Here is a 26,601-nt window from a genome sequence, read left to right as displayed (position 1 = left end):
ACTGTAAAATAAAGTGTTTCCAAATATTCTTGTTCATGTTAGTTCACAGCGCATTAATTAATATTAACAGATGCAAATGTGTCACACTTTAGATAAGGGCCCAATTCTCACTATTAACTAACTATTATCTACGCCTTTTGCCTTAATAAACTCCTAATAACTACTTATTTATAGTTAGTAATGTAGTTTAGGTATTGAGTATTAGGGATGTAGAATATGGTCATGCAGAATTAGGCATTAATATGCGCTTTATAAGTACTAATAAACACTCAAAATCCTAGTTATATGCATGGTAATAAGCAACTAGTTAATAGTGAGAATTGGACCCTAAACTAAAATGTTGACCACTTGAAATGTAGTTAAACACTGATAATAAATGAAACCTCATTGTAAAGTGTTGGTGAAAAACTTTCACCACATTCATATTTTAAAGGGTGCTATCAAATTTTTTTTTTTTTTTAAATTAAAAATTAATGACAGTTCAGTAGGTTAGTGGGTGAAAGTAAAGTGGGTGAATCCAGATATAGAAAACATAAAATTGATTTTACATCAAAAATTGATCATACTCGCTGTTCTCATGGAGACCTTCAACTAGTACTCAAAACTAATGAAACTTCTGGAAACCTACTCTTGTTTCTGTGGCATAGTTTTAGTCCCATATCACGTTACTCTGATTTAACAGTGTGAAGCAACTTCATCGCTTTAAAACAGTCGGTTTCTCTTTGGCAGCTCTAAACAGATGATGAACTGATGCTGTGTAAAATGTAATATCAAACGAAGAAAGTGTGTCTCGTGAAAGCAGAGATGTCATCCCTGACCAGTGAGCGGACATTAAACATTAACCTGCTCTATCTTCAGACTCGGTGATACATGTAGAAGCAGGGAACACTACAGCTGACCTCTGGCATGCAGCCGAGAGGCGTAGGCTCAATGAATTTGCATCTACACAGATCGGTCACCCGGTTTCCATATAGCTGGTCCATTAACTCATCATCAACATACATTCCAAGAGTTTGATACCTTAAGAGCTTTAAATAAAAAGCAGGGAATGTCATTCTGCAACTTGATCTCTGTACCATGGAAGTGCATGAGGACTCACTTTACAAACACTTATTTGTGAAATAATACTCCGATAACAAGTACAGAGATTATGGTTACAGTCGGGGTCATTGTTAGAAGAGCATAGAGCATCTTTTATTTTATGAACCGTATTTATTTGAAGTCACATGGCTGTTAAAGGAGGACTCTAAACCCAATGGCCTAAAGTGTTTTATTTTTTGTTCTTTGTGGGTGTCACTTAGGGAAAAGTGAAATACTGACCGTGGAAGAGGCCAGTGTAAGAGCACTAATTTAACCAGACAACTGCTCGTACACACATTAATCTTTTTCCCTGTAGAGAATCATGCTCTGGCAAAACACTTCTGCTTTGTGCATTTTTTCTCTTGTATTGTACTTCTTAAAAAGTTAAATAAAACATTATTTCAAAATCAGTACTGTTGTCTTGATTTCGAAGTAAAAAATATCTAAACATCCATAAAGATAAATAACCTTGAGCGAAAAAAAAGTGTCTTGCTTTCAGAGTATATACCAAAAAGTTGTAATGTATAAAAAGTAAAGTTACAAAAAAAATTCTTTCCCTAATTGTTTTAGCATACATCTAACAAAATGTATTGATGTTAAAGCTGAAAAAAAGAAAAACAAAGATTTCAATGTGGTAAGAAGAACCTTACTTACATTCTCTAAAAACATTTATTTCTGAAGTAGAATTATCTTGCTTTATATTATTCCTAGACAAGTTTATAAGACAAAAATACTGATTTTTTCCGTCAAAAAGTTCATACGTTTTATCTTTAAGAATGATTTTTATGAACAATATTAGGGTTTAACAATTCAGTCAATAATAATATAATCTACCTACACATAACTTAAAGAGTCAAAACATAACTTTAAATTTAAATATGTGGATACAATTCAGTACAAAAATAAAAGCAGTAAAATGTCTCAATACATAAAATTATTTTCAAACAGTTCAATGCTACAAACACAGTTACAGTTTTGTAACTGCAACACATATATAAACACGAGAGAGAACATTGGCTGGCCATAACTTTCCTCTCCATTCATTAAATGGAGTCCACTCTGAGTTTCCAACATGTTAATTTTGTCGTAGTGTAGATCCTGAATATAGTGAATGTCAGTGGGTCCAACTTTATAACTGAGATTCAAACGCAACGGGTCTATTTCTATGTACTGATATGTTCAGTATTGCATATCATTGCAACTTTTGATAGGCCATGTGCCGGTTAATAAAAGAAACAGGAGACTAAAAGTGGCAAGATGTTCTGTGAGGTATACCTGTCAAATTTCTTTAGGTAAACTGCTGTTGTATAGTCACAACGATCACACTCAAACATTCATGAAAGGTACCTTTGGTAAAACTGGATGGTCTTACAATTCTTCCAGTTGTCTTGAAGTTACACAAACCATTGGATGAAAAACATCCAGACATTTTTTCATTTGTCCATGAGGAACCTTTTTAAAATACAGGTTAGCTAAAGTTAGCAAGATCTGAAAACGTTATGGGTCCACATATAGACCATGTGACACGTCAGCTAAGCGTTGCTCGAGCATAGCCATCTTTTAAGTAAATGTGCAAATTGTGACCTGTAATTAATTGCTTCCCGACACGATCAAGAACTTGTCTCCACGGATAGCGAGATGCGAGGATATAATCCACATGATCTTCCTGGCTATTATCAAAGAAAGACGTTTAACAGTTTGTTTTCCTGTATAATAAGGCATTGTAAAGAACTGCACAATTCAATCTGTGTCCAAGGGACCAAATGCCCGTCACCTTTGTACTTTAACCAGCTGTACTTAAACTTTCTTGCACTGAGCCAAGCAGCGGCCTGGAAAATGTGAATTCTTCCACAGTGTGCTGTTGTTGTTAAATGTTCTGCCTGCCAGGAGCGACGTGCTATGATTTATCTCCTTGAAGAACCTGAAAGCAGACAATATTACAGCAATCAGATAAACGCCCCATAACATGAAAGGCTTCAAATAGCCATTCAAAAACAACCCGAGATCATGGTTTCTGCACGGATTGAGATGGCAAAAAAAGTAGTTAAGAAAAGTCTTTGCATATTTGCGGTTTAGAGATTTAGATATTCTTAGTATAATTGCTAAGGGGTTTATCTCTTGTTGGCAACGTTGGATCATCCAATATGATGCAGTTAGATCTTTCCATACACTCTTCTGTGATGCTGACAAGCATTTGGGTCATGTTTTCTCGTATAACACAGACCACAGCACATTAGGGACACATGAAAGGAGCAAATAGTCTCTGCTGGGTATATTCTCGAGTGAAGGACAATCCCTGTCATTTCCAAAACAAGATTACTGTGGAATCTGACAGATGTGAACTCAGAACTAAATTAATATGTTGAATGATACTCGACGTTCAGAACTTCATTACTCAAGTTTATTTAAATAGTCCGGTTTACTTCAATGGTTTATGATAAGTTACCTGAAATCATATGAGTCGCCTCATGTTATTTACTTATGTGGTTACCGAGCAAAACACAGGAAACTCGGTACAATAACACAAGAAGCACTTTAATTCAATTAACTCGGGTAACTCCAATAACTCAAGGCAATGGATCCAGACTCACAGTGTTATGAGAGCAAATATTCCTGGCATAACACAGTTAAAGAAACTAAAGCTGAAGAAAACCAGACACTCAAACCGTGATTAATGGAGTTTGTGGTTAAAAAACAAGTAGAATGCGAATGAAAATCTCCTTACCAACCTGGTTGCGTGTTTTGTGAGATTTCTGCAGCCAGACCCGCCACTGATCGTAAAGTTTGATGCTCATCCCGCTGCAACCGTAGGCGTGTTTGCGCACCCAGCCAAAGAACTGCTTTAAGTCCCGCCGCAACGTGGAGTTCTGCTGCCCTGCCTTTGAGTCACATGACCCTGTCAGCAGCCGCTCTGCCGGGCGAAAGACAAAAATCAACACATGTCCATCCAGGGAGTCATGCGCTTATCACAGATACAGGCCGCAGTTTATACAGCCAACCAAACACAAGTTGGGATAAAAATAAATCCTTTTCCATTTTAAATAAACAGCAGATTTCTGAGCTCCAGATGTGGGCCGCTCCAGAAGAGTTAATGTGCAGAGGAGTTAATCTGTTAATCTTCAGAAACAATCCTCTGAAAACATATATCCAACACTCCCCCGTGGCTCTCTGGCAAGCCACAAAATGGGGAGATGTATGACTAAAGTAATGCGTTGCATGTGCTAGTTGGTGTCTGCTGGACCGAGCATCGTCTCGGAAATATGTATCTGATCATAGCATGGACTGCACGACACATCCAAAATGTGAAAATATGACGAAGGCCAGCGAAGACAACATCTCAATCTGATTACCATTTAACTAGAGACGCTGGCTATATTTATTTATTTTCTATGTTGCTTTTGGGATTTCTGTCATCATTAATAACAAAAACAGTCAAATTGGACGGGAACTAATTGAATTTATATATTGGTTGAGCTGGAATCAAACTTGTGCTTCCCACACGAGGCCCTTTGCACTACATGACTTTAGAATCATTCAATTTTTTTATTTATATAATATCATAATCTACATGAATGGAAATTCAAATAGAATTAAATAGCTACAAGAAGAATGCATGATGTGTTTTTTATGTTGTGTATATTATGTTAACAGGGATCTTGAAATTGATAAGTGCCTAAACCCCTTCAAATGGTCACATAATTGGTTAAAATTAAATTGGTTCAAAATGCTGCAGCCAGATTTTCAACTGGGGTCCGTAAATGGGAACATATTATTCCATTTCTAATGACTCTCAATTGTTTGCCAGTGGATTATAGAGTTGAATTTAAAGTACTACTGTTTGTTTTTAAATCCCTAAATGGTCTGGCGCCTTCTTATTTGTCAGAACTAAACCTGAATAAGCTGGTCAGATGCTTGATCCACAAACAATAATACTCGGTCTCATCCGAGAACAAGATTGAAGTTGAGAGGTTACCGTGTGTTTGCAGTTTCTGGACGTAGGCTATGGACCAGTCTTCCTTTATCTGTGAGATCTGTACCCTCCGGGTATGAGTTTAAATTGAAGTTAAAGTCATATCTTATTACCCAGGAATTTAAATCATCATAAACTATATGTTTAATTTAATTATGTGTTTTTTATATATACACTTATTCTCTGTACTGTACAGTCAACTATAATTGTGTTTATTTGTGCTTTTTAAATAAGTTAAATTAAATAACTTTACAATAAGTTCCCATTAGTTAACGGTTAGTAACTAACATCAACTACCAACGAGCAATACATTTGCTACAGGATTTATTTATCTTTGTTTATTATTTTTCATTGGTAACTAATGTAGTTAACCAAGTTTTTATTAAAGGGGCTATATGTATGTAGAATTCGGAAACCCTTGTTATTATGAGCAAATATTATTATGAGCAAATATTCTCTCCAGTTGGAGAGATAATTGCTCTCCAATTCACCGGCATCATGTCGACAGATGAGGTAATTAAAATTACACTGTTATAGTAGTTTGATTATAAAGTAGGCCTATATTTGATAATATAGTCTATATAGATCTGGCTATGTGAGACTATAGTTTGAATTAATCTCTTTTCTTTGCATGCCACATTGACATTACAGTACAGAATAGCTCATTCAGCACTATCCTGAACAAAAACATTTGTTTTGTGTCATAGAATGGATAAGAGGCTCTCGGGAGCGTGCATAAAAGTCACATCCTTTAGATTTTCCCGGAAAAATCGTCCTTCACATAAAAAATCAGTCTACAGGCTTTCATAGACAACCTAGGAGGTCAAGGAAGGTCTCGTTTTTTGAGTTTTGTCAAAAGCTGTTCACACATTGGCAATAAAAATGTTATTAATACATGAAAATTCTTACATATAAATAAAGAATACTTTTGCCAAGTAATATGGTTAATTAAACATTGCCAAGCAACACAAAAATGACACATTAACATGGAATTTGTGATCATATGTGTGTATTTACAATAGCTTTTTTTTTTAAAGTGGCTCATTCAATCAAGACCTGTTTTATAACTTCAATCAATAAAACAAATTTGGTTGCACTTTATGTTACAGTACTGTTTCACATGTGCATATACTATACTTATTGTAGTAATTACAATAACTGGGTAATAGCTAGGTACTTGTCCTGAACCTAATCTTAACCTATGTAGTTACCTTATATTACTCAGCACTTTCTTGGTAAGTACATTGAAAGTGTACGTACTGTAAGATAAAGTGAACACACAATTTAAAATGGTTTTCGGTTTGTTTGTTTTTTTGCAGAAGAGCATAGTGATGCCTCTGTACTTGGTACCATGGTATTTACCTGGTACTTTAAGAAATACCATGGTATTAGCACTGTAAACTACCCAATAAAATAGGTTCCGCTAAGTCACCGCTTTTGCAAGTATAGCGTAAATGATATTTCTCTTACCACTGTGTGGTGTTGAGGCTGCAGTTGGGTGACTCCAGTCACTCCAAATGCCTGCTTTCCTAGATCCCAGAATCCCTACCGGATTACAGCGCACCTGCACAAAATACACTGTGCCTGGCCGCAACCCTGCCAGTCTGCAGGAAGTCTGGTTCCCAACATCATCCACCACCTGCAGAGAAAGACACCCAAAACAGTCTGTTACATCAAACACATACAGCGGCCGTATACCACACACACACCGTTACCCTAACGGGCATATTTAATGTTCTCTATAAGAAGAAAAAAAAGCCATTCACTTTCAAATCCTTAAGCAAGTTCACACAAGCCCATTTACAAAGAAGAAGAACAAAGAAATTTCCCCCTTTTGTGCTCCTGGGGAATATACCAACGTATATCAGAGAAAAAGACAGGAGGTAAATGACAGGGACACACACACAAATAATTGGACTGCATCCTGGCTCTACATATACACAGCGAGCAACAACACTACCCTGAGAGAAAATCTGTTATCTATTACTTATTACAGATTTTAAGATTGCACGGGTGCAGACGGCATCAACGAGATGTAGACAGGGCCATGCCAGGCTCAATGCTTCCTCCTTCCTGTGTGCTAAAGCAGAGGTATACTTGGGATTCAAATGCAGGAATGTCGAAACAGCCTGGGCCCCCTGTAATTATTTACAATCCCGGTACCCCTGAATCAGTCCCTCTCCGCGGTCCATTTCCAGACTCACATTTCAAAAGCTACAAACACGGTTAATATGCACAGCTCCGTAATCCGAGGACCATCATTACTATTGGAACGTGATGAGTGGCAGAATGTTAACATCATCAGGTTGCCGTGTAACAGGCATGCTGGGTAATTATTTCCCTTCGTACAGACTATGTAAGCAATCTGTGGGGTTGAGAACGGCCCGGGTGATAATGCAGCTTTCTATCGCGTTTAGAAAAAAACAGATCATCTGCTATGATGTGCTTTTGATGGTCACTGTCATATTTTGACTTTGTTAACTATGTAGGACTGTGCAACTGACAGAACAGTGATGGGTAAGGGGGAAAAAAAAATTATGTAACCCAACTCTGCCCAGCTTCAGAAGGAAACCTGCCAACTGATTGGATCCATATGAGCGAAATGGGGACAGCGAAAGCTTAAGTTTATTTGAAGCCCTAAAGTTTAACCGGACTCTTCCGTGGCCAGAGGACTGGAAACCATGTGCTGTTCTGCTACAGCTGGAAATGACGTTTCATACAAGTAATACAAACACCCCAAATTCTACTGAAACATGGCTGTTGTCTTTTGAACCGCTATAATTAATCATTGCGCCACTCTGCAAATGCTTTAACACTGAGAAACCTAGCTGACTTAGCTCCCATGCATGCACAATTTGCACTACAAAAACAAGTGGGTGTGGTAGTGGGAAGATGGTAATAGTAATGAGGATAATGGGCATTGTAGTGCGTATGGTGGACGCTGACGAACTGTGCACACTGATCGTACCTTCCAGTCGCTGCTTTCCTCCAGTCTGTATCTGATCTGGTATTTGGCCTGAAAGAGGAAGTCTTTTAGTGCAGGCGGTGTCCCCCAACGCACGGTCAGCTGGTCTTCCAGGTCGCCCACTCGGCTCACTGTCACGTCAGTCGGTGGGTCTGTTGTCACTGGGAGAGGAAAAGAGAGAAAAACATAGGATAAGGTTGCGACAAACACTGCGACAAAAAGCCCCTTATTTTATCCATCCAACCATCGTATTGTAATTAAGTTGAATTAAGTCTACTTCTTTACATTCAAATTACAATTCTACATCCTGTTTATGAACTGTATGAAATAAATAACACACTAATAGACTGGCACAGACAAAATTGATTCATATAGTGTCACAGCAGTTTAAAGCAACACTAAGTAAGATTCTTTACCTTAAAATAATGTTTCCAAAATCGTTTCAGTGGTTCATCAAGTCGTGACATGGTGAAATGCACTTATGCCACAGCTTTGCGGTCCTTTATTTGATATATCCACGCTATGTAAGATTGCCAGATCGGGTCGCGTTTCTGTAGTTCTAATGAGACATAAGAAAACTACTAATTTGACTTGCCTTATGGCAAGCGTTACAATTGCCGATAGGTGGAGCGTACTCAACAGTAGACTACAACTACATGTAAGAGACCTAGCAGCCGGGTAGCTTTTGGATTGTCATCATGACGGAGTCTGGAAATAAAAGGAAGGGTATGATGTCGGAGGAGGCGAGGAAAAGAAAACAGGAGCATGATCGAGTTAGAGCTCGAACTAGAGTGAACATTGGACCGGCTTACACTCGTTGGGGAGAGGAGAAGGAGGCTGCAAGATGCAAGACTGATAGTCACTTCGCTTTTTTGTTACTGGACTTGTAAGTAATACTATTTTTTTTAGTTTTCAAAACACTGTGCATGTGTGTACATGTTAGATTGTTTTATATTTCGATTGGCTAATGTTAGATAAGGCGTTAGCTATCGTGCAAACATATAATTCGTGATAAGCACGTAATTTTGTATTTATAAACAGTTTTTCTAGCACTGCTGTTCTGAATTGAATGCCGTGAAGATTACAATAACTTCCAAAATCACCTCAAATGTTTGATCGCTTCCAAAATTGTTGATTCTTAGTTTATGTTTACGTCAGCGTTTTTGATTGATTACATGCTAGCATTAGTGATAGTAATTCCAAAGCCAGTTCTGGATAAACACAGAGCATGTGCGTGCGCGTGTGACAGTAGGCTACGGTAGGCTAAATTATTTACGACAACGGTAATGGACTATTCCAACCTGTAGGGCGACCGCAGAGGAAAAGTTACTTGGTGTTGCTTTAAATTGTACAGAAAACACAGAAACACAGAATGTGTATAGATTTTGTGATCACAATTTCTATCCATAACTACCGATTATTGTAATATATAGTTCTGGTGTCATGGATATCTAGTTTACTTGCTACTTAAGTGGGTCAAAAAAAAAAAAAAAGATGCCACAAACCTTAAAAATGTTGCCTTACTGTATACGATAAATTGCATCGGATCTTTAAAAAAAAACAAAAAAATAACTGTGTGCCTGCCTTACTTCCAGTTTGCAAACCAAGCCGATCATTTTGGAACTGGTGATGTCAGGAAGCTACATCAATTTTGTGTGTGCAATTTGCACGGGCAAACTGATCAATGAATGAACTTCAGTCTGCAGGCTGAGACTTTTTTTCATGTGATTCAAATGAGATTAAATATACCAGAGTCGGCGCCACAGCAGATCTACTGGAGGGGCATTGGGTCATCGGCGGGGGGGCACAGCCGCTTGAGAAATATTTTGACGCAGTGGCGACATCATAGTCCAACACAGCAGAAATGCTATAAAAACATTTAATCATAGGCGTAATTTGCGGGTGGGTCATGTCCCCACCACTTTTTGCCATGGGTCGATATTGTCCCAGCCAGGGGCTTAGCAAGAATTTATATATATAAATATATATATAGTCAGAATTTTATATATACAGGCCTATTCTGGTGTGTGCGGTGATGCGGTGGAGACTCGTGTTTGTAAGGGTGGCGCTGCCAATAAAGCACCTAAAAGCTGTCACAAAGAACCTGCAAAAGTAATGATTATGAATATGTAAAATATAGCAAGGATATATTTTAATTGTTTATTAATAAACAAGTGTTTTCTTTGCCAGTGTCGGCTAAGATGAAGTTGACGATGCTGACTCGCGATCTTCAGTAGGCTAGTGAATGCGCCAGAGAGAAATGCACATTTCATACGGATTACAAAAGCAGAGAGCAGTCTGTAGTGTTTTCTTTCGTTTTGAATTATTCTGTTTAAAAGTAGACATGTCTGTAAGGCAAGAAGGCTAGGCTACCTTATTCGCTGAGTTTCGGTTCATTTAGGCTATGAGACGAGCTCCAGTTCACGCGCCGACGCCTCCGTTTCTTATCTATCGTCTGCTATATTTACTTCTTATTTATTAAATCCAGGCAATTGGTTGATGAAACATTGATTAAAATTAAGGTACAATTAATACAAAACGAAATTCAGGTTAAAGAAAGATTTTGTGCTTTCTGTTTGATGTCTCTGTGAAAGTTTTAAAGCATATTTTAGTGCCGCTTAGTGAGCGCTCACGTCCGTAACGGAGAACACGTCTGTAACATTGTTTTTTTCTCATAAATGCGAACACGAAAAATAAAATAAAATTAAATTAATATTTTATGTACTGTGGAGACTGAGAGCCAACCCTTCTTACTTTGGTTTGCGCAGTGTAATTCACATAATCACTAAAAAATATTTTGCCCCCTAAGTTATTATTATTTTCTTTTTTAAGAAATCAGAAATCTGAGCTAGCCTACTTTTGAAACATCTCGCGCCACGGATGTAACAAATACTAATAAACAAATAATACAAATAAATAAAACATCTCCAGTTAACTAGCAGAGCATTCATTTCGTTCGTTTGTTAAATAAGAGGCGATCTAGCATGCTGAAATGTGTTGTTTTTGAAATCAAGTGATCAAAGTGCTCGTTGCGCTGCGATTGGTGTGGATACAGACAGTGTTCTCTTGTGGCTTGTGCGGAGACTCTCTATTCGTTCCGGTGATATCGCAAAGTAAAATGCACACAAACCCTGTTTGATATACAACCACTGATAAACAATCGGTTTTAATGAGGAAAAAAAACTATACGAGTGGGGATTAGCACCCAGAACCTCTGACAGGCTTGGCAAAAGTGCTACCACTGGACCATTGAAATACAAACAAAACGTAGTCGGATCGGATCTATTTATTTCTTCATGTAAACATTCTCACCACCAACACATATTAGATCTCGTTAAACGACAAATTAAACACAATGTACTATTTAAATCGATTGCTGTGCCAGCCACTTTTTAAAGCAAAGTTATGCCACTATTTAATATTAAAAAAATAACTAAAAGGGATATTTTATTAGGCCACACCATGGCCTGTGGTAGGAGGGGCATCAATGACCGCTACGGGGGGGGGGGCCACGGCCCTTGAATGCCCCACCATAGCGCCGCCCCTGAAATATACCACTATTCTATCCTATTCTATTCTATTTAACTATTCGCTCAGTATTTTTCTGCTTTGCATCTTGGTGTAACTGCTATAAAATGACATTGCATAGATAATGCTTCACATTCCAAGCAATTGTAGTTTGCTTGGATCTCAAAGCTGTTGTTTAATTAACTGGTAACATAAATGAGCATTGTCTCTGTTGCTAAGGAGGTGGAGGCACTAGGTGTGGTGGCTGTGTCATAACTATGGCATGTTTCGAGGAGCACCCACCTTCCTCTTACTGCACTTTCCATTCAAAATTGCCCTGCCTCCCCCTTCAGGTGCAGTTACACTGATTTATACAAGCAGGATGTAAAAGTTTATAACCTTTCTCATCTCCTTTTTAAGGACGTGGGGCTTTAGTTCAATGTTAAGGCTATTTAAGTTTAATATCAAATACTTTCTAATGTCTTGCCAAGACACAATGCCCCTATACTTAAGTCCTAACAATACTAATTCCATTTTTATTAACATGTTTGTAGTTTAAAATGTCTGTTTGAAGAGATTATGTGCAAGCTTGGCCTGTACTCAAATCACATAAGATCTTAAGGATTCAACAAAACAGACTTCACCCTATTCCAGTCACATTGCTAACCAGTAGCTCCAGGCAGGTCACGGTACTAGGATTAGTGCAAAACTTTGTAAAAATTCCACTTGTCTGTAAAGGAGGGGGCTGCAAGGTTTTTCAGGTATGTGTGAGTAGGTGGGTAGATACTGTGAGGCAAAGGGATACGGATGACGCTGCGATGGACCGCTGCAATTCGTCATGCCTCCACCCAGTTTTACAAGGAGTGGCGCTCTCACATTGCACGTGGTCCTCTCGTATTGCATGCTGCCCATGAGGAGAACACCTGGGGCTTGTGTCTAAAAAGGGGGCCAAAGGTCAGGCACACTCACCCACGTCTAAGATATCCAAGTAGATGACATCAGATGTTGCAGTCCCGAGTTGGTTAGATGCCTCCACCCATATCTCGTAGGGCGTGAAGAGGGCGAGGTCGCGGGGGATGTAGCATGTGTACGGATCTCCCGCGTTGTAGTCCTCACACTCCTTTTCTCGTCCATACCACCTACAGGTGAGCAAACACGGTTTATTTTCTAAAAGGTTCCGATAACTTTTTGGACACTGTACATTCGTAGTGATACCGCTGTGATTTATTGTGGGTTCCCTATGTGAAGGCTTTTTTTTTTTAAAGCCAAAGGAAGAACCAATCATATAGTGTCAAATGTGGGAATGGTTCCTTAATTGTGAATTATTACTTCAGGTATGGGAATGGGGAAAATTGCTGTGTCTGGAATCTGCATTCCATCTGCTCACTGGGCATGAAAGCCAATGTTAATTAAAAAAACAAAAAATAAATATAAAAATAACAAAATGCAAAAAAAAATACTAACAAAAATTAGACTAATGTTAAGTAATTAGAAGTAATTGTTTTCATCAGTCTTTCGCCCTGACAAAAAAAGAAAAAAGAAAAGAACAATATATGGCATGTGCCCATAAGAAGGAATTAGGAATTATCCACTGTCCTCCAGTGAATAGGCATGTGGGAACATGAAATATACAAACAAGATAAGGCGTGAATTTGAGAAGAGGCATTAACATGAGTGTGAATGACCTGTGGCACTGACCTGAGCTTATATTTGAGTGTGTATTTTGTCTTGATGAAGGTTTCTCCCTGGCCCCCAGGGGCCCATCTACAGGTGAGGTCTTTAGTGTTCCTGGACCAGCAGGTAAGATTCACAGGCTTCTCAGGAGGCACTAAAAACAGACAAAGAAAAAAAGAGTTTTCACTGAGCTGTCAAAGTGAGTAAGTGGAAAGTGACTCATGCCTCTCATAACACCTAATTAAAGATGCACTAATTATACTTGATGATTTCCACTACATACAACACCAAATTCTGTACTGTAGATATAGTATGGAAAATCACTTGATGTTCAGATTTTCAGAAAATAATCAGTTGGTTTAAAGTCAACACGAACAGTGTTTGCAACTCATTTTACTTTTGAAGGACGAAACTTGATTTTAATCAGTTGGTAAAGATATATATTCATATTTAATATAAATATCTTACATTATATTTTGTATTTTTTCTCTATATAAAACAGTGTATATTATATATTTAATCTATTCTATATATTATTTTATACATAGATAATATTTTAAATATGTACAATATTCATCAAAGAATCGTGAAAAAAATGTATCACGATTTTTACAAATGTATTAAGCAGTCAGTTTCAACTTTAAAAACAAGAAATGTGTCTTGACCACATCATTAGCATATTAGAATGATTTCTGAAGGATTGTGTGACACTAAAGACGAGTAATGATGCTGAAAATTCACATTCGCATCACAGGAATAAATTACATTTGAAAATCCATCAAAATAATTTTAGTTTTTTTTAAATCAAATAAACTCAGCCTTCTTGGTGAGCATAAGAGATTTAAAACATCTCTTAAAAAATAAGTAATTTCAAAAGAAAATAAGTTTAATGAATGTTTATAAATACTGCCTTTTTGTCCACAGATGAATCATTCACAATAAGATCAGAACCGTGTATTAAGAAAGTAAATAGGGTCAATTTTGACTGTGTTGACTTTAAATATTTTCAATAATGGATGAGTATCTTCAGCTGTCATCCTCATTTAAGTTCAGGAATAGGGCCAAGATTCCATTCAGCTGAGAACAAAAGACGTCTAAGTGTAAGACTGTGATGAACCAAACCTTACAGTGGAGACCTCAGAGAGCTTGAGTCAACACAGTACCACACACCCACACACACACAAACACACAACACACACACACACACACGTCTCTCTATTTCTTGCTTTCAATCTTTTTTCCAAATGACCAGACACTCGCTTCCATGACTATGTCTCGCTCTCTCAATTTCCGAATTTGTGTGTGTGTGTCTGTGTTTGCAATTTTCCATACTGCCACCATTCCATGTAACTTGACAAATGCGGTACATTTGTTCTGTCATACACGTCAGTCGAGGAAAGCGCCTATAATGGACCACACAGGTGCTAAAAGCATAACAGTGGAACAGATAGCTATCTTAAGGGGCTTAAACAACTCTCGAGTTCATTGGTGGACAGGCAGAAAACATTAAATACTGCAACAACTGTGGCCCAGTGGCAGGGGGTCAAAGACTGTTTAATACTTCTAGGTCTGACCTATATTCCCCAAGACTCCAAGATTACCCACAAAATCCATTTAATTGTATTTCAGTTGGACGGCGTTCACAATAGCCAATTAAACACACTCCGCAGTAAATGCAAACAATATGCTAGACAAGACTCACTGCCAACATAGATGCAGGAGCCGGCCAGCACATGACCCCCGCTGTTATGGCACACAAGGTTGTCTCCGGAACGTTGGCGGGACCCGGAGAGCCGCGGGAGGGTGACACTGAGTATGGTGGGGCTCAAAACACTGTAGGTGCTGCTGGGAAGACGCTTCCCGTTTAGTGTCCAGTAGAGTGAGCCTGCATGAATGCCGTGGTCTGGATTCACTGAGCATGTGGCCGTCAGGCTGGAGCCGATGGGAAGGGCAGGGTCTTGAGGGTAGATTGTAGCCACCTCTGAGGGAGGGCAAGATATAGCAGGTTAGAGCTGGAAAAAGGCAGCATGGTTATTATAGGCTGTCTGGTTATGGGTGAGTTCAAATTATATGATGTTGAAGGAGACCGACCGACCTCATGACTAACACATCAAAAAGGTTGATAGTGACAGCCTAAATCAGAGCAATGTGGGATACGCAAGATTATCACAAAAGGAGATGATATCCATTTACTATGAAAGGGAATACGTGAAGTCAGAAGGTCCGTCTTCATCTGACTGTACATTTATCTAACCTATTGGATTGACTAACTAACTGAAATACACTTAAAATAAATGAATGAACATTATATAATTTGCACATGAAATATTGGTTTGAGATAATATATGAAATAAAAAATATATGAAACTAGCACGGCGTTAAAAATAGTGCTTGCACGATACAATGTTTAAATAAATTAACAATTATTTGGCCATAGAAAGCTGCGATTGACCAATAACAATCAAGTATTCCAGTTAGCTGCGTAACTGTACATTTTGTGCATTTATTTGAGTGTTTCAGAAGTTCAGAAGACATTTATTACTGCGCTGAATTATCCCAAACAATCAGCATAATAAAAACTCACACACAATTATAATTTTGTAAAACCTACTGGAGTTCATTATCACCCTTGTAAAGTGACAGTGGAATCCCTCAAAAAAAAAAGAAAAAAAAAGTGTTAATTCAACACAATTGGGTAATGGATGTGATGAGTGAACTGCCGTGTGATTAAATGTAATTACATCAAGATGGATAGATAGACTAACCTTAAAAGAGAGATTACATATTCAGCACACATTCGAAGTGAAATCTTCTCTCCGTATCAAAGGGGAAAGATACAAATCATTTATTTTATCTTATAACACTAATGAAACAGGATCTTTATAGGTCTTGTATCACTGCTGAATAGTCTTCAAAAGGTGGTGTTTCATTTAAATTGATTACAAAATTCAGACTCGAAAACATTTCACTTCAAACTGTTTAATGACAGTAGCAATTACAAGTATTTATCACAGGTGTCTGAATAGGAAATGAGCAGTAAGATATTTGGTTTCACATCAGAAGATCTCATTAGGTAATCCTGTAGTCCTGTCATCACTAATGCAATGGCAAGGGAAATGCAGTAAAGCTTGGATGCACATCTTACCGCTGAGACGGTGAACAGCGGGACCACCCTTTGGACATTCCTGCCCGTGTTGTTAAACCGCAATGATCTTTAAAAGGTTACTTGTCTACACATTTTTTTTCCTTTTAACTCTGTTTATATTTCACTGAGGCCCAGAAAAAGTCAGCCTGACGTTTTTGCGTTTAATGTTAAACTGTATAAAGAGGAGAAGGAAGTGTAGTCTACCATCATTAGTGGCTGTAATGCACTTCACTTTCTTAATTCCCTGCCTGGCAGTGAGGGTGTGAATGAGGCAATACTTATTTAGATGTAATTACTCTCAAGCTTCCCCTCCACCAACACCTGCGAATGTCACGTAAGGGGAATGTGCTAAACACTTGCATTGTAAATGTATTTCTCGATAGCTATTAATAATTTAGCCCTTTGTTATTTAAAACGCAAGTATGCCCTTTGATCCTGATACATTGTTCTCTGCGATTCATTAAAGCAAATTAAACTTTCACAAGCACCTATATTTCACCAACATAGCTATGAACAGAAATAGTCACCTCTGTGTTGATTTGAGGTGAACCTTTTCTTGCAGTCATATAGGTTTTACAAAAACAAGCTTCAGAAACATGATGTTAGGGTTTTTATTGTGCTTCATAAAGCTGAACCCTCTATGTGTTAAATTAAATATGTAAGCTCCGACCTTTTGAAATTTTAACCCCTAGCAGACTTTTTCAATATAGTGCAATTTTCAGTTGGGCAATTTGTAAACCAAGCAGTTTAAAACAACAGCTTTCCAATGTACATAAAACATTTAATGCTGTTCTAAAAACTAAAAACTGACATTAATTTAAAATATGTTAAAAATGCAATTCATACAAAAATGACCTGAATTCACATCTTCTACAATAAACATGTTTTCAGTTAAAGTGTTACAAAGTTAAAATTAAGATAATTTTGACATTTTTGTATGGCTTAACGTCTTAAGGTAGTGTAACTTTCTACATTAAAGACTGTAAAAAAAAGAGAAAATAGTTAAAATATTGTAAAAAGAAATGTAACCAATATTTAAATACCCAATTGTGTTGTGATAATGTGACAATAAAACAATGTTTTGTTTAAAAAATTTTTTTACAAAGTTTTTAAATGCATCGATATAATAAACAGTTCTAAAAAGTTCTTAACAAGAACCTGGTACATCCTCATTTGTTTTTTATCTATTCACAAAAAAATATTGTTCTTAATTCGCAGATGCTGGATACCTACTTTTAATTTTTTTTTATTACCATCGTAGCCTACGTAACATTAAAAATACCTCAACATTAAAAAACTTAAAAGTAAGTTACTATTCTATTCAAACTATTATATTTACCAATATCATTTCAATACGAAACGCGCAAAGTCCCCAAAATCCCATTCGATGAAGAAGGTACGTAAGAACACATGTAACACACACAGAGAGCTATAAATGTACTCACGGGTGGAAGACGACAACACGCCGGCAGCACAGAGCAGCAAAAACAACAGCCAGATCATCTTCTGACAAATGTTCGCTTTCTTTCTTTTAGGACAAGAGAGTCTTATTGGTCTATGCAGGAATATTTGATCCACGCATGCCACACCGAGTCCAGCTCCAGTGCACCCGAACAGTTGATCCCAGCGTCAGTTCCTGAGCTGCGGGCGTCTCGCGGATATTCCAGAAGACTGAACTTTAAAGAATATCCGCTAAATGTTCTGTTAATGCGACGGTGCATTCGTCCTCTTCATTTACTTTTGGCATCGTTTACCGTGCTGAGGCTCTGCACTGCTAGGAAACATCCAAGTTTATACTTTGCAAGCTCCTCCCATGTCTTCCCACACAGTTCCAAGTCATTTTTGCCTCTTTCGTTTTTATTCCTCCCTTCCTTCTGTCTATGCCCTCCTCTTGTTTCCCTTTCCTCGTGAATCCCGAAATTCCAGCCTACCTGTGGGTTAGAACAATCTCTTAATGGGAAGTCTTTCCACTTCAGCCCTTTTAAGGATAGTCACTTAAAGCAGAGTCATTATTCTGTGTTAATTGACTGGAAGGAGTAAAAGTACACCTCTACACCTTGTCTCAGACCATGCATGATTGTTTGACATACTATCTGTAATATGAATATTATATTTCAATAAGCCCGAAAGAAGGTAGATAATATGAACCTAAAACGACAGAAAAATAATATTCGTTTCTATATTCCATCCACATGCTCAAATGTTCTACAGAACATAAAAAGAAAAACTGTTTTTGAATAAATTGTATACAGTTTTGCCAATTGTTCAATTGCACTAAATATAATTAAACATCGAAATTAAATATAATTATATAGGGAAATAAAAACAATATTTCATTAACATCTCGTTCTGCTAAGATGTGAAATAACATGAATTAAATAGAATTATTTAAGACAATAAGTTTCCAAAAACATAAAATAATGTGATAAAAGTGCATTTCACTCCTTTTTTTGTCTGTACAAAGTTTAAATCATGTCAATTCATTACCAACGCCTCAACGTTGTCATGACTAATGTTTGAGTAATGGTGGTTATGAGCAGTTGGAGATGTGGTCCTAGTCATTGAGTCACTCATTCGGTGACAATGTATATTTTGAAACAATAACCATGACAGTAAGTTCTCCCATGGGTCAGCAAGCCACAATGCAGTGCTTTATTCTATTGTCGAAAAACGCTTGTTAAAGCCGGGTTTACCGATAGTTCCATGCTGATTCTGTCTCGTAAATGAGTGAGTGGACTTCCTTTCCAGTTATCACCATACAATGCTATAACAAGAGGGATGTCATCCAAAGTCTATGAATGAATGGGGACAAAGACCATTCATCTAACAGAGCCTCAAGGGAGAGCTCCCACCACATTCATTAATTCTGCCCTTATCCTATAACTTCGTGCTTATGTCTTCTAAACAGTTATTTAAAAGATATGCACTTCTCAACACCATGTTCCTAAATATAATCTACACTTCCAAACAGTTTACTCATGCATCATGCCTATCAGTAATGCATAAGAGTCAATGCGTGCTTAAGAATGTTATGTCATATAAATAGCGCACCTCAGGAAATGTACATTTACAAAGCATGATGATGTAATCACAACAACCTCAGCAGGCTTGAGATAAATGAAAAGCCGGATAATAATAATTATCCGTGAATGTAGTAGCTGTTGCTGGGAAATACATGACTATTGCATGTGGTCATTTTGCACCGAAATAAGCTCCAGATTTCAAAGGAAATGGTCTTACTATCGTCTGCCTCAGATCTTTGAGTCTTTAGGAATATAATCCAGTCCATTAAACGACTTTGGATCAACTTGAAGGGCGAGAGTGATTATACTTTTCACTAAATCCTAAAAGATGGGAAAATAATCCAAAACATTAGCTATGCAGATCAACTACAGGAGAGGAAGAAAAGGAGTAATTGAGTGATGTGTTAAAAGAGTTCTGCTTTGGAGACAGAACAACAAAGATAGTTAGAAACAGAAAAGCAAACAAGAACTTCCTCCAAGCAAATGAGTTCCAACATAAATCTCTCGGCCAATTCACTGACTGCATCTGATTGGACACACACCCAGCTAGGTGATGCATATCCAGACCAGAACATGACTTACACTTCAAGGAATTGTCTGTATCTAGGAGGACATTTATCCTCCAGAAGCCCGCTCCGAGACAGCACGACACACCATAATGAGACAGGGAAGCATTGATTACCGGGACCCTGTGATTTAGTGGGTGAGCTCTGGCATGTGGAACAAATTATCCCACCATAAAGATTTCAGGGGGAATTCTCTTCGGGACACAGGCTTTGACTCGCGGCATTCAAGCCGAGTGTGAAAGTATTGGCTGCTTTGTTTTGAAGCCCTCCGAGGAACCCAAATTGGACATGCAGTAACATAATGATGATTACCCAACGGGGGGTAAACCGTAGTCCAACACACCTCAGCATTTTATGTCCGATCAACTTGGCCGACACAGAAATGTCTGGAAAGCTGGGAGAGGCTCCAGCTCTGTGAAACATGTGCTGAAATCACTGTAAATCAAGCAATTTCCTCTTAATACACAGAGACAGTCACTGACCCCAGCGGTGCAATCCTCACTGATTGGGAGAAAATGTTTGTTTGAAGTAGGGTCAAAGCCTTTCCAGACTCGGCTAAGCTTTGTTTACATTGTAATGTGTTATAATGCATTATTATTTTTCTTAAGAACAGATAAATGTGAATTAACATGGAATGAACAGTCAAAGAAATACAAATCAGACCATCATTTCTGACAGATACCCCTGGAATAGTTTCTAAACCCAGAGAAGCCCCCCCTCCCAATAATGCATGACAGATGTATATCAACCATACACTCGGTGATCGCAAGATCTAGCAAATGTGTAGCCGAAAATCCCATGGGACACAGAGTTGTTAACTTGCTCTTTCTCCTCATTCCATCTGGATTCAATGTGCTGGGTGAAATGCATCGACAATCAAAAAAGAAGAATTTTTCACCTTTCATTTTTTTATTCATTCCCCATAAACCACACTTACTCCCTATATCGTCTTACTCAAACAGGTTACGCAAATTCTGCATATTTATAGCCGTATATTTGTGCTGTACCTTAAGTAAAAATATTTGGGGAATGTTTTGTTGTTCAATTCAAATACATGACTCAAAGCCCTAAAATATCTCAACGCACCCAGGGCTTTTGATTTGATTAAGAAAAGAGAGCTAGATGAAAACTAGATTTTAAAGTCAATGCATAATATAAACATATTGGCAAATGATAGATTAAAACTAATCTGTGATCATTTACATGCTCTAATTATTCTGCCATAAGATGCTGTTCAAATTTTTATTTATACATGATGATGCTCAATGCTTTTGTTTTGTACTGTCTTAAAGATTATAGTGAGCTATTTGGAAGTATAACAACATACAAAGAACACAAGTCCCACTGCATAAATAAAACAAATCTCTAGGCAATTGAGCTGCGTGTCATTCACAGGCAACCATTAGAGGGAGCACAAACACAGTGTATTTAACTCAGTTTGACATTTGTATCCAGGATTGAGAATTATACAGCATTTATAATGAAATCTCTAAAGTTGCCAGGCCATGCATGTAAATCATCTTAAAACATGTAAAAATTGTTATTTAGCCAATTTTCACTTGCAATTTATTTATTTTTTAGAAATGAGCATTTGCATTTCAGTTCATTGTTACTGTATTTTTTTGTTGAATAATCAATCTAATTGCAATCAAATTGCTTTAATACGCATTACCAATGAATCTTTGAAGCAACCAGACACGGTGGGATTTATATGATAAATATAATTATAATATATTAATATATGATAGATGTCATTAAATAGAGAAACAAGTAGGGAGGGTTGCATAATGGGATGGGGGCTGTCTGGAAAAGTGCTGTGGATGCAGGGCCATCAGTCAATCTCATGTTCTTCTGAACTGCTGTGTCATTGTGCTGTTTGGCATTTTCTTTATTCTCTTGGCAGTAAAAGAGCACACCTGAGGTCTTGCACGCATGACAAGAAAGTGGTTTGCATATTGTACAGGACAAAGTCTACTATCTTGTGCAATATGAAAGAACACAAAATAATGTCCTCAATACCAAATGTTGATATTTCATTGTGATTCAAAAGAGTCACCAAAGCTTGCATTAAAAGGTGGCCGATGAGTGAATTACTTATTATAATTATCATAGCAATCATATAATTATCATAATTAATTGATTAAATGTTAAAAATACTTTCATGAAGCTGATAAAGAAGAATTCGATGCTATCGCTGCCATAATATAATGCTTTGCATAATGATCTTTCTAACAGTAAACTTAGCTGTCCTTTGTTGGAACATTATTTGCTCTTGCACCTCCTGCTTTTGGTGGAATTTGCATGTTCCTGTTTCAATTACTTCCTTAAGACCATGACAAGGTAAGAATCAGCTCAAAAAACCTCACAAATTCTGCTAAGGTCAAAGGCCTGGGTGTAACCCAACAAGGAGTATGATCTTCGGTAAGCCTCGCAGGAATACTGTAAAACAATCTGCTATCTGCCAGAGATCCATAAAATCTGATATAGGCCTATGTAATTAAATATAAAAACAACACTCTTAATATGAGGGATGTAAAAAAAATAATTCTACATAGAATCTCACACGCAGGACCATTATCCATAGCTAATGTAAAGTTGAGTAAAATGTGTAATTTCTGTTAATCATTTTTTTGTTTTCAGTTTTAATATTGGCATTTTACTGCACAGCTTTCTGTCAACATAGTTAATCGCTAATTTTGAGGGGTCTGAAGTACCCTGGTTAAAATGTGGATTAGCTTGTTCATTATTGTGGAATGCCACTCATCTGACTCACTAAAGCCTCAGGGACAGTTACAATCTCAACAAGACCAAACAAATACACTGCAAATAACAATTTCATCTAGGATTAGGAAGAGGGTTTCCCAGTGGGTGTCTGTTTGCTTTTTACATAACAGCCTTAAGAATTCTTGGCAATGAACTTGTCATTTTTTTCAGACCGTTAAGCAGTCATACTCAGAAATGGATTACCTGAGACGAGTATTCAAATGACAAATGAGATCAACTGACAGTCTTCGTCCTCGATATCTTTGCTTTCGGTTTGTCATTCAACCTGTATTAGGTCTCGTTCAGCTGTATAGAGGAGTTGCACAGTCATGCTGATGTCAATGGCAGGCACTCTGTGTGTTTGGAGAGCTGCCAACGGGAGCGCGATAGAGTGTGTGCACGAGCCTCCTTCACCAGTCATTCTTCGCTGTGTGTTTCGAAGGCAGGCGCGCGAGCGTGGGTTACAGCGTGAGCGCGCGTTTCACCTCACACAGGCAGTTGACAGCTGGAAGGCGGTAGAGCTTCGCGGCACAGCAAACTTTCGTTTTTTTCGTGTGTGCTTTGCTTTGACGTTTTACGCGCCAGCTACAGGAACATTCTGTTCGGGAATGCGCGCGGAGGGCATTCACCTCTTAATTTGTTAATTTATTTTGTTTTATTTTATCAGCATCATTCTTTAAATAAAGCATATATGCTGACAGTTACATAAGTGGAGAACTGTCGCCGGTTCCTGATACAAGGTGAGTGTTTTTAGTGGGTGTAGATAGAGAATTGCGCTTGGTGCCGATGAAGACCTGCACGCACTTGACACTGGGGCTTGACTAAGTTAACTAAAAGTCTTTTTTATTTTTTATTTTCTTCTCGCTGTATCCACACAATTTTACCAGGGGTGCGATAGCCCATGGTGGAATGATGTTACATTCGTTAAAATCTCGGATTACTGGTTCATGTTTTTCCTCAAAGGAAAGTGCTGACAAAGTAGTTTTGCTCTTAATAATGCAATATCACACAAGAGCATGTTACTGTAGTAACGTTAGCATTGTAGTTAGGCTATACTGTTGGCAAATATCCGCGGTACAGACATTTACTACTAGCATACAGCATGATTGCTAATGTAATATTAAACAGTAATTAAAAACATCGAGTAACTTACGTTTCACACAAAGGTTGGCAAGTTAGTTCGTACATTTCTTTTCAGCCCCCCCAAAATAGTTCCGAAATAAGCTAAAGTGTCAAGCTTTAGGTCTCACCACGAACATGCTAAAACCCGGACTGTAATAACGTATATGAGTGAATAGGAGCGAGCGATCCCTCCCACGCTCGAAGCGTTTTGTAATAACTGGGCTTGAATTCTATTCCGGGTTTTCTATTTAATGTCATGCTACTTGCACGAGAATCCCATTCCAGGCGGTTGTGGAGTATAAATTTCATTTCAGTTAATGTTTTTTACGCATATTTACAATTCCAAAATAATAACTAAAGGCAATACTAATTAACAATATATTATTTGTGAACTAATTGTTTAGCTTTTCTTTTTAATAGTCAACTTATTTTCAGCAATCATCAAGTTTGTAGCCTAACGTTACACACTGGTCACAGACGAAGATGTAGGCCTACCTTTAACTTCACCAAGCAGATTGCTTACTAAAAAACCCCACAGACATATCATGTTTTCAGGCCATTTCCAGTTTGATTTTGACATGACACAAAGCAGTGATATCTAAGTGACTGAGCTGTTTACTTACTTTTTAATTAGTCTTCCCATTAACGCCATCATTGTCTTCATTCAGGGCGATTCGAGAACGCACGAAAACAAGAGGACGGATTTACTCACGAACCAATCACATCCAATCATAACCGATCTTATCCAATCATAGCGCGATGGAATTGCCTCTTCTAACGTGGCTTTCTCCTATTCATTCTCAGTTACCCCCATCAAACTCACCCCACGCTTTGGGTGGTCTGTTAACCCTCACACTGTAACTTTATATGGCCTAGTGATTTTTAAAATACATATTTGTTAAACAGAAAAATGAAGATTCAATGATGCAAACAGAATTCAATTATGCAGTAAGGCAGTTCTAAAAAGACAATAGTAAACAGTCACTCAGTTGAAATCAGTTCAGTGTTTATTCAGTTTGGTTCAATAACTGTGTTGTAAAGTTAATCAATTATGGAATGAGATAAATTAATATATAAAGACACTCTGGAGAAAACAGTGATGTCATCATCAGCTTTGTTCAGTTCTTAACCAATAGGATCAGTGCATTTAAGTCAATACTGCCAAAAATAAGTGGCCAAAAGGTGACCGTGGCAAGGAACTCGATTTTGACTGTTAATAAACCTTTTTACGACACAGTTGAGAGAAAAGCCTCAGTGCTTTACGTACCATCAAAACATCAACACACCATTATGCTAGTAGGTGTTGACATGAAACCCTACCTGTATTTATGACCTAATCATTAAATTGTTAATTAATCAAATTCGTTCAAAACAAATTAAACAACATCAGCACTCATACATTTCAATTTTAGCATCATATTTTTATGAATCTAGTAATTTTCTTCTTATATATTATTTATTTACAAATAATAGCTAAAAGATCTGTTAGGGATAAAGTACAGTTAGCTGGTCATTATTGCAAAAAAAAAAAAAACTCTGACAGGGTGATCAGGACTTCATAAGACTATCCCGAAACTCTCTCACACTGACCCAGGGCCATCAGGTGATCCTTATTGTTGAGCCCTGAGCTAATTAAACTATCATTAGTCATCAATGCAATCACACTGCAATATATTCCTATCTTGTGTGTGAGTATGTCCGACTCTTTCCGAGTTAAAGCTGCAGTAGGGAGTTTGGAGAAAACGTTGACTTACTGTGCGTTCACACCGGACGTGAATAGCGCGTCAAATTCGCGTCTACCGCGTCTAGTTTGACGCTTGACCACTTTTTGTTAATTCGCGTGACAAGAGTGAAACTGTGAAACCGTGAAACCGTAAAAACCAAAGTTTGAAGCGAAAATTACGCGCGTCAGAGGCGAAAGTTTCAAACCCCCTTGGCGGCCATCTTTTTACAAGATGTCTGTTGTTGATGGGTCATTTATCGAGAGAGTCACCGCTCTGTATTTGCTCTGGGGAGCAGAACAGCGGCGTAGGGATCATCGGTGTATTTGGGTCCACCAGACCCTTCGGAGGTGAACCCAGTTCGGCGAGTTTCACCATTTGCTCCAGGAGCTGCGCCTGGACGACGGCCGCTTTCAGCGGTACTTCCGCCCTCACACAACACAGACATGAAGAACTATGTTCTTGCACCAACTATGTTGGTTCTCTTTACATTAGAATAGTAATAATGTTTCATATAATCTAGATTAGATATGGAATAAATAGCATACAAAATGAATGTCTCATATATTAAAATCAAGTTTTTATGTGGTAAAATATTTACTTCACCACGTGACAGCAGCAAGCTGGCTCCTGATTGGTTAACGCGGCGCGAATTTGACGCAGAAGTTCAGATTTTTCAACTCGGGCGGCAGACGCGAATTCGCGTCAAACGCGTGAATGCACAAAAAAGAAAGAAAGAAATAATTCGCGCGGAACGCGCCAGACGCTCAATTTGCGTGAACTTGACGCGCGAATGAGGCGAATTCGCGTCTACCGCTCTATGCCTCATTCGCGCAGCAGGAATTTTTTACGCGCGTAACGCGTCTTTGCATTGACTTAACATTGAAATCACTCGTGCTAGACGCTCTATTCGCAAGTTGTGTATAGTTGTGAACAAGCACAACTTACAGGTCCCATCCACTTGCTCTCTGCTGCGCTACAGCCCTCCCTCCACAGCTCCTCCCCCACAGTGGAGCCTGCCGTGAACGTGCAGGCTAGTAAGCAGGACCACCGATGACGGCGGAT

At 38.0% G+C, this 26,601-nt stretch overlaps 2 protein-coding genes across 6 annotated transcripts in view; one reads left to right on the top strand and one right to left on the bottom strand.

The window, feature by feature from the left end:
- Positions 1-1,256: 1,256 nt before the first annotated feature.
- crlf1a (cytokine receptor-like factor 1a) lies at positions 1,257-24,507 on the bottom strand. Of its 5 annotated transcripts, none has more exons than XM_077221870.1 (9): positions 24,439-24,507; positions 17,787-18,272; positions 14,899-15,177; positions 13,221-13,350; positions 12,492-12,661; positions 8,019-8,176; positions 6,521-6,689; positions 3,810-3,991; positions 1,257-3,001 (listed from the first exon to the last, which is right to left on the bottom strand). In XM_077221870.1, exons 2-9 carry the CDS (start codon positions 17,842-17,844, stop codon positions 2,978-2,980), a joined length of 1,170 nt encoding a protein of 389 aa, XP_077077985.1. In that variant the 5' UTR covers positions 17,845-18,272; positions 24,439-24,507; the 3' UTR covers positions 1,257-2,977. The 5 variants fall into 5 exon arrangements, with proteins under 5 accessions (XP_077077985.1, XP_077077984.1, XP_077077987.1 ...); XM_077221869.1 differs by lacking the exon at positions 24,439-24,507 and adding an exon at positions 23,847-23,982; XM_077221872.1 differs by lacking the exon at positions 24,439-24,507 and adding an exon at positions 23,847-23,972 and having other exon boundaries at positions 3,806-3,991.
- Positions 23,182-26,601, top strand: part of keap1a (kelch-like ECH-associated protein 1a) — a 22,106-nt gene continuing 18,686 nt past the window's right edge. The window contains exon 1 of the mRNA XM_077221857.1: positions 23,182-23,433. The gene's annotated coding sequence lies outside the window, so the exon portion shown is untranslated. The remainder of the gene's footprint in view (positions 23,434-26,601) is intronic.

This window comes from Siphateles boraxobius, unplaced genomic scaffold (assembly GCF_051911475.1).
Source record: "Siphateles boraxobius isolate OS27281-9 unplaced genomic scaffold, OSU_SipBor_1 86, whole genome shotgun sequence".
In the NCBI taxonomy this organism is placed as follows: Eukaryota; Metazoa; Chordata; class Actinopteri; order Cypriniformes; family Leuciscidae; genus Siphateles; species Siphateles boraxobius.
This window is presented reverse-complemented; position numbering and strand designations above follow the sequence as displayed.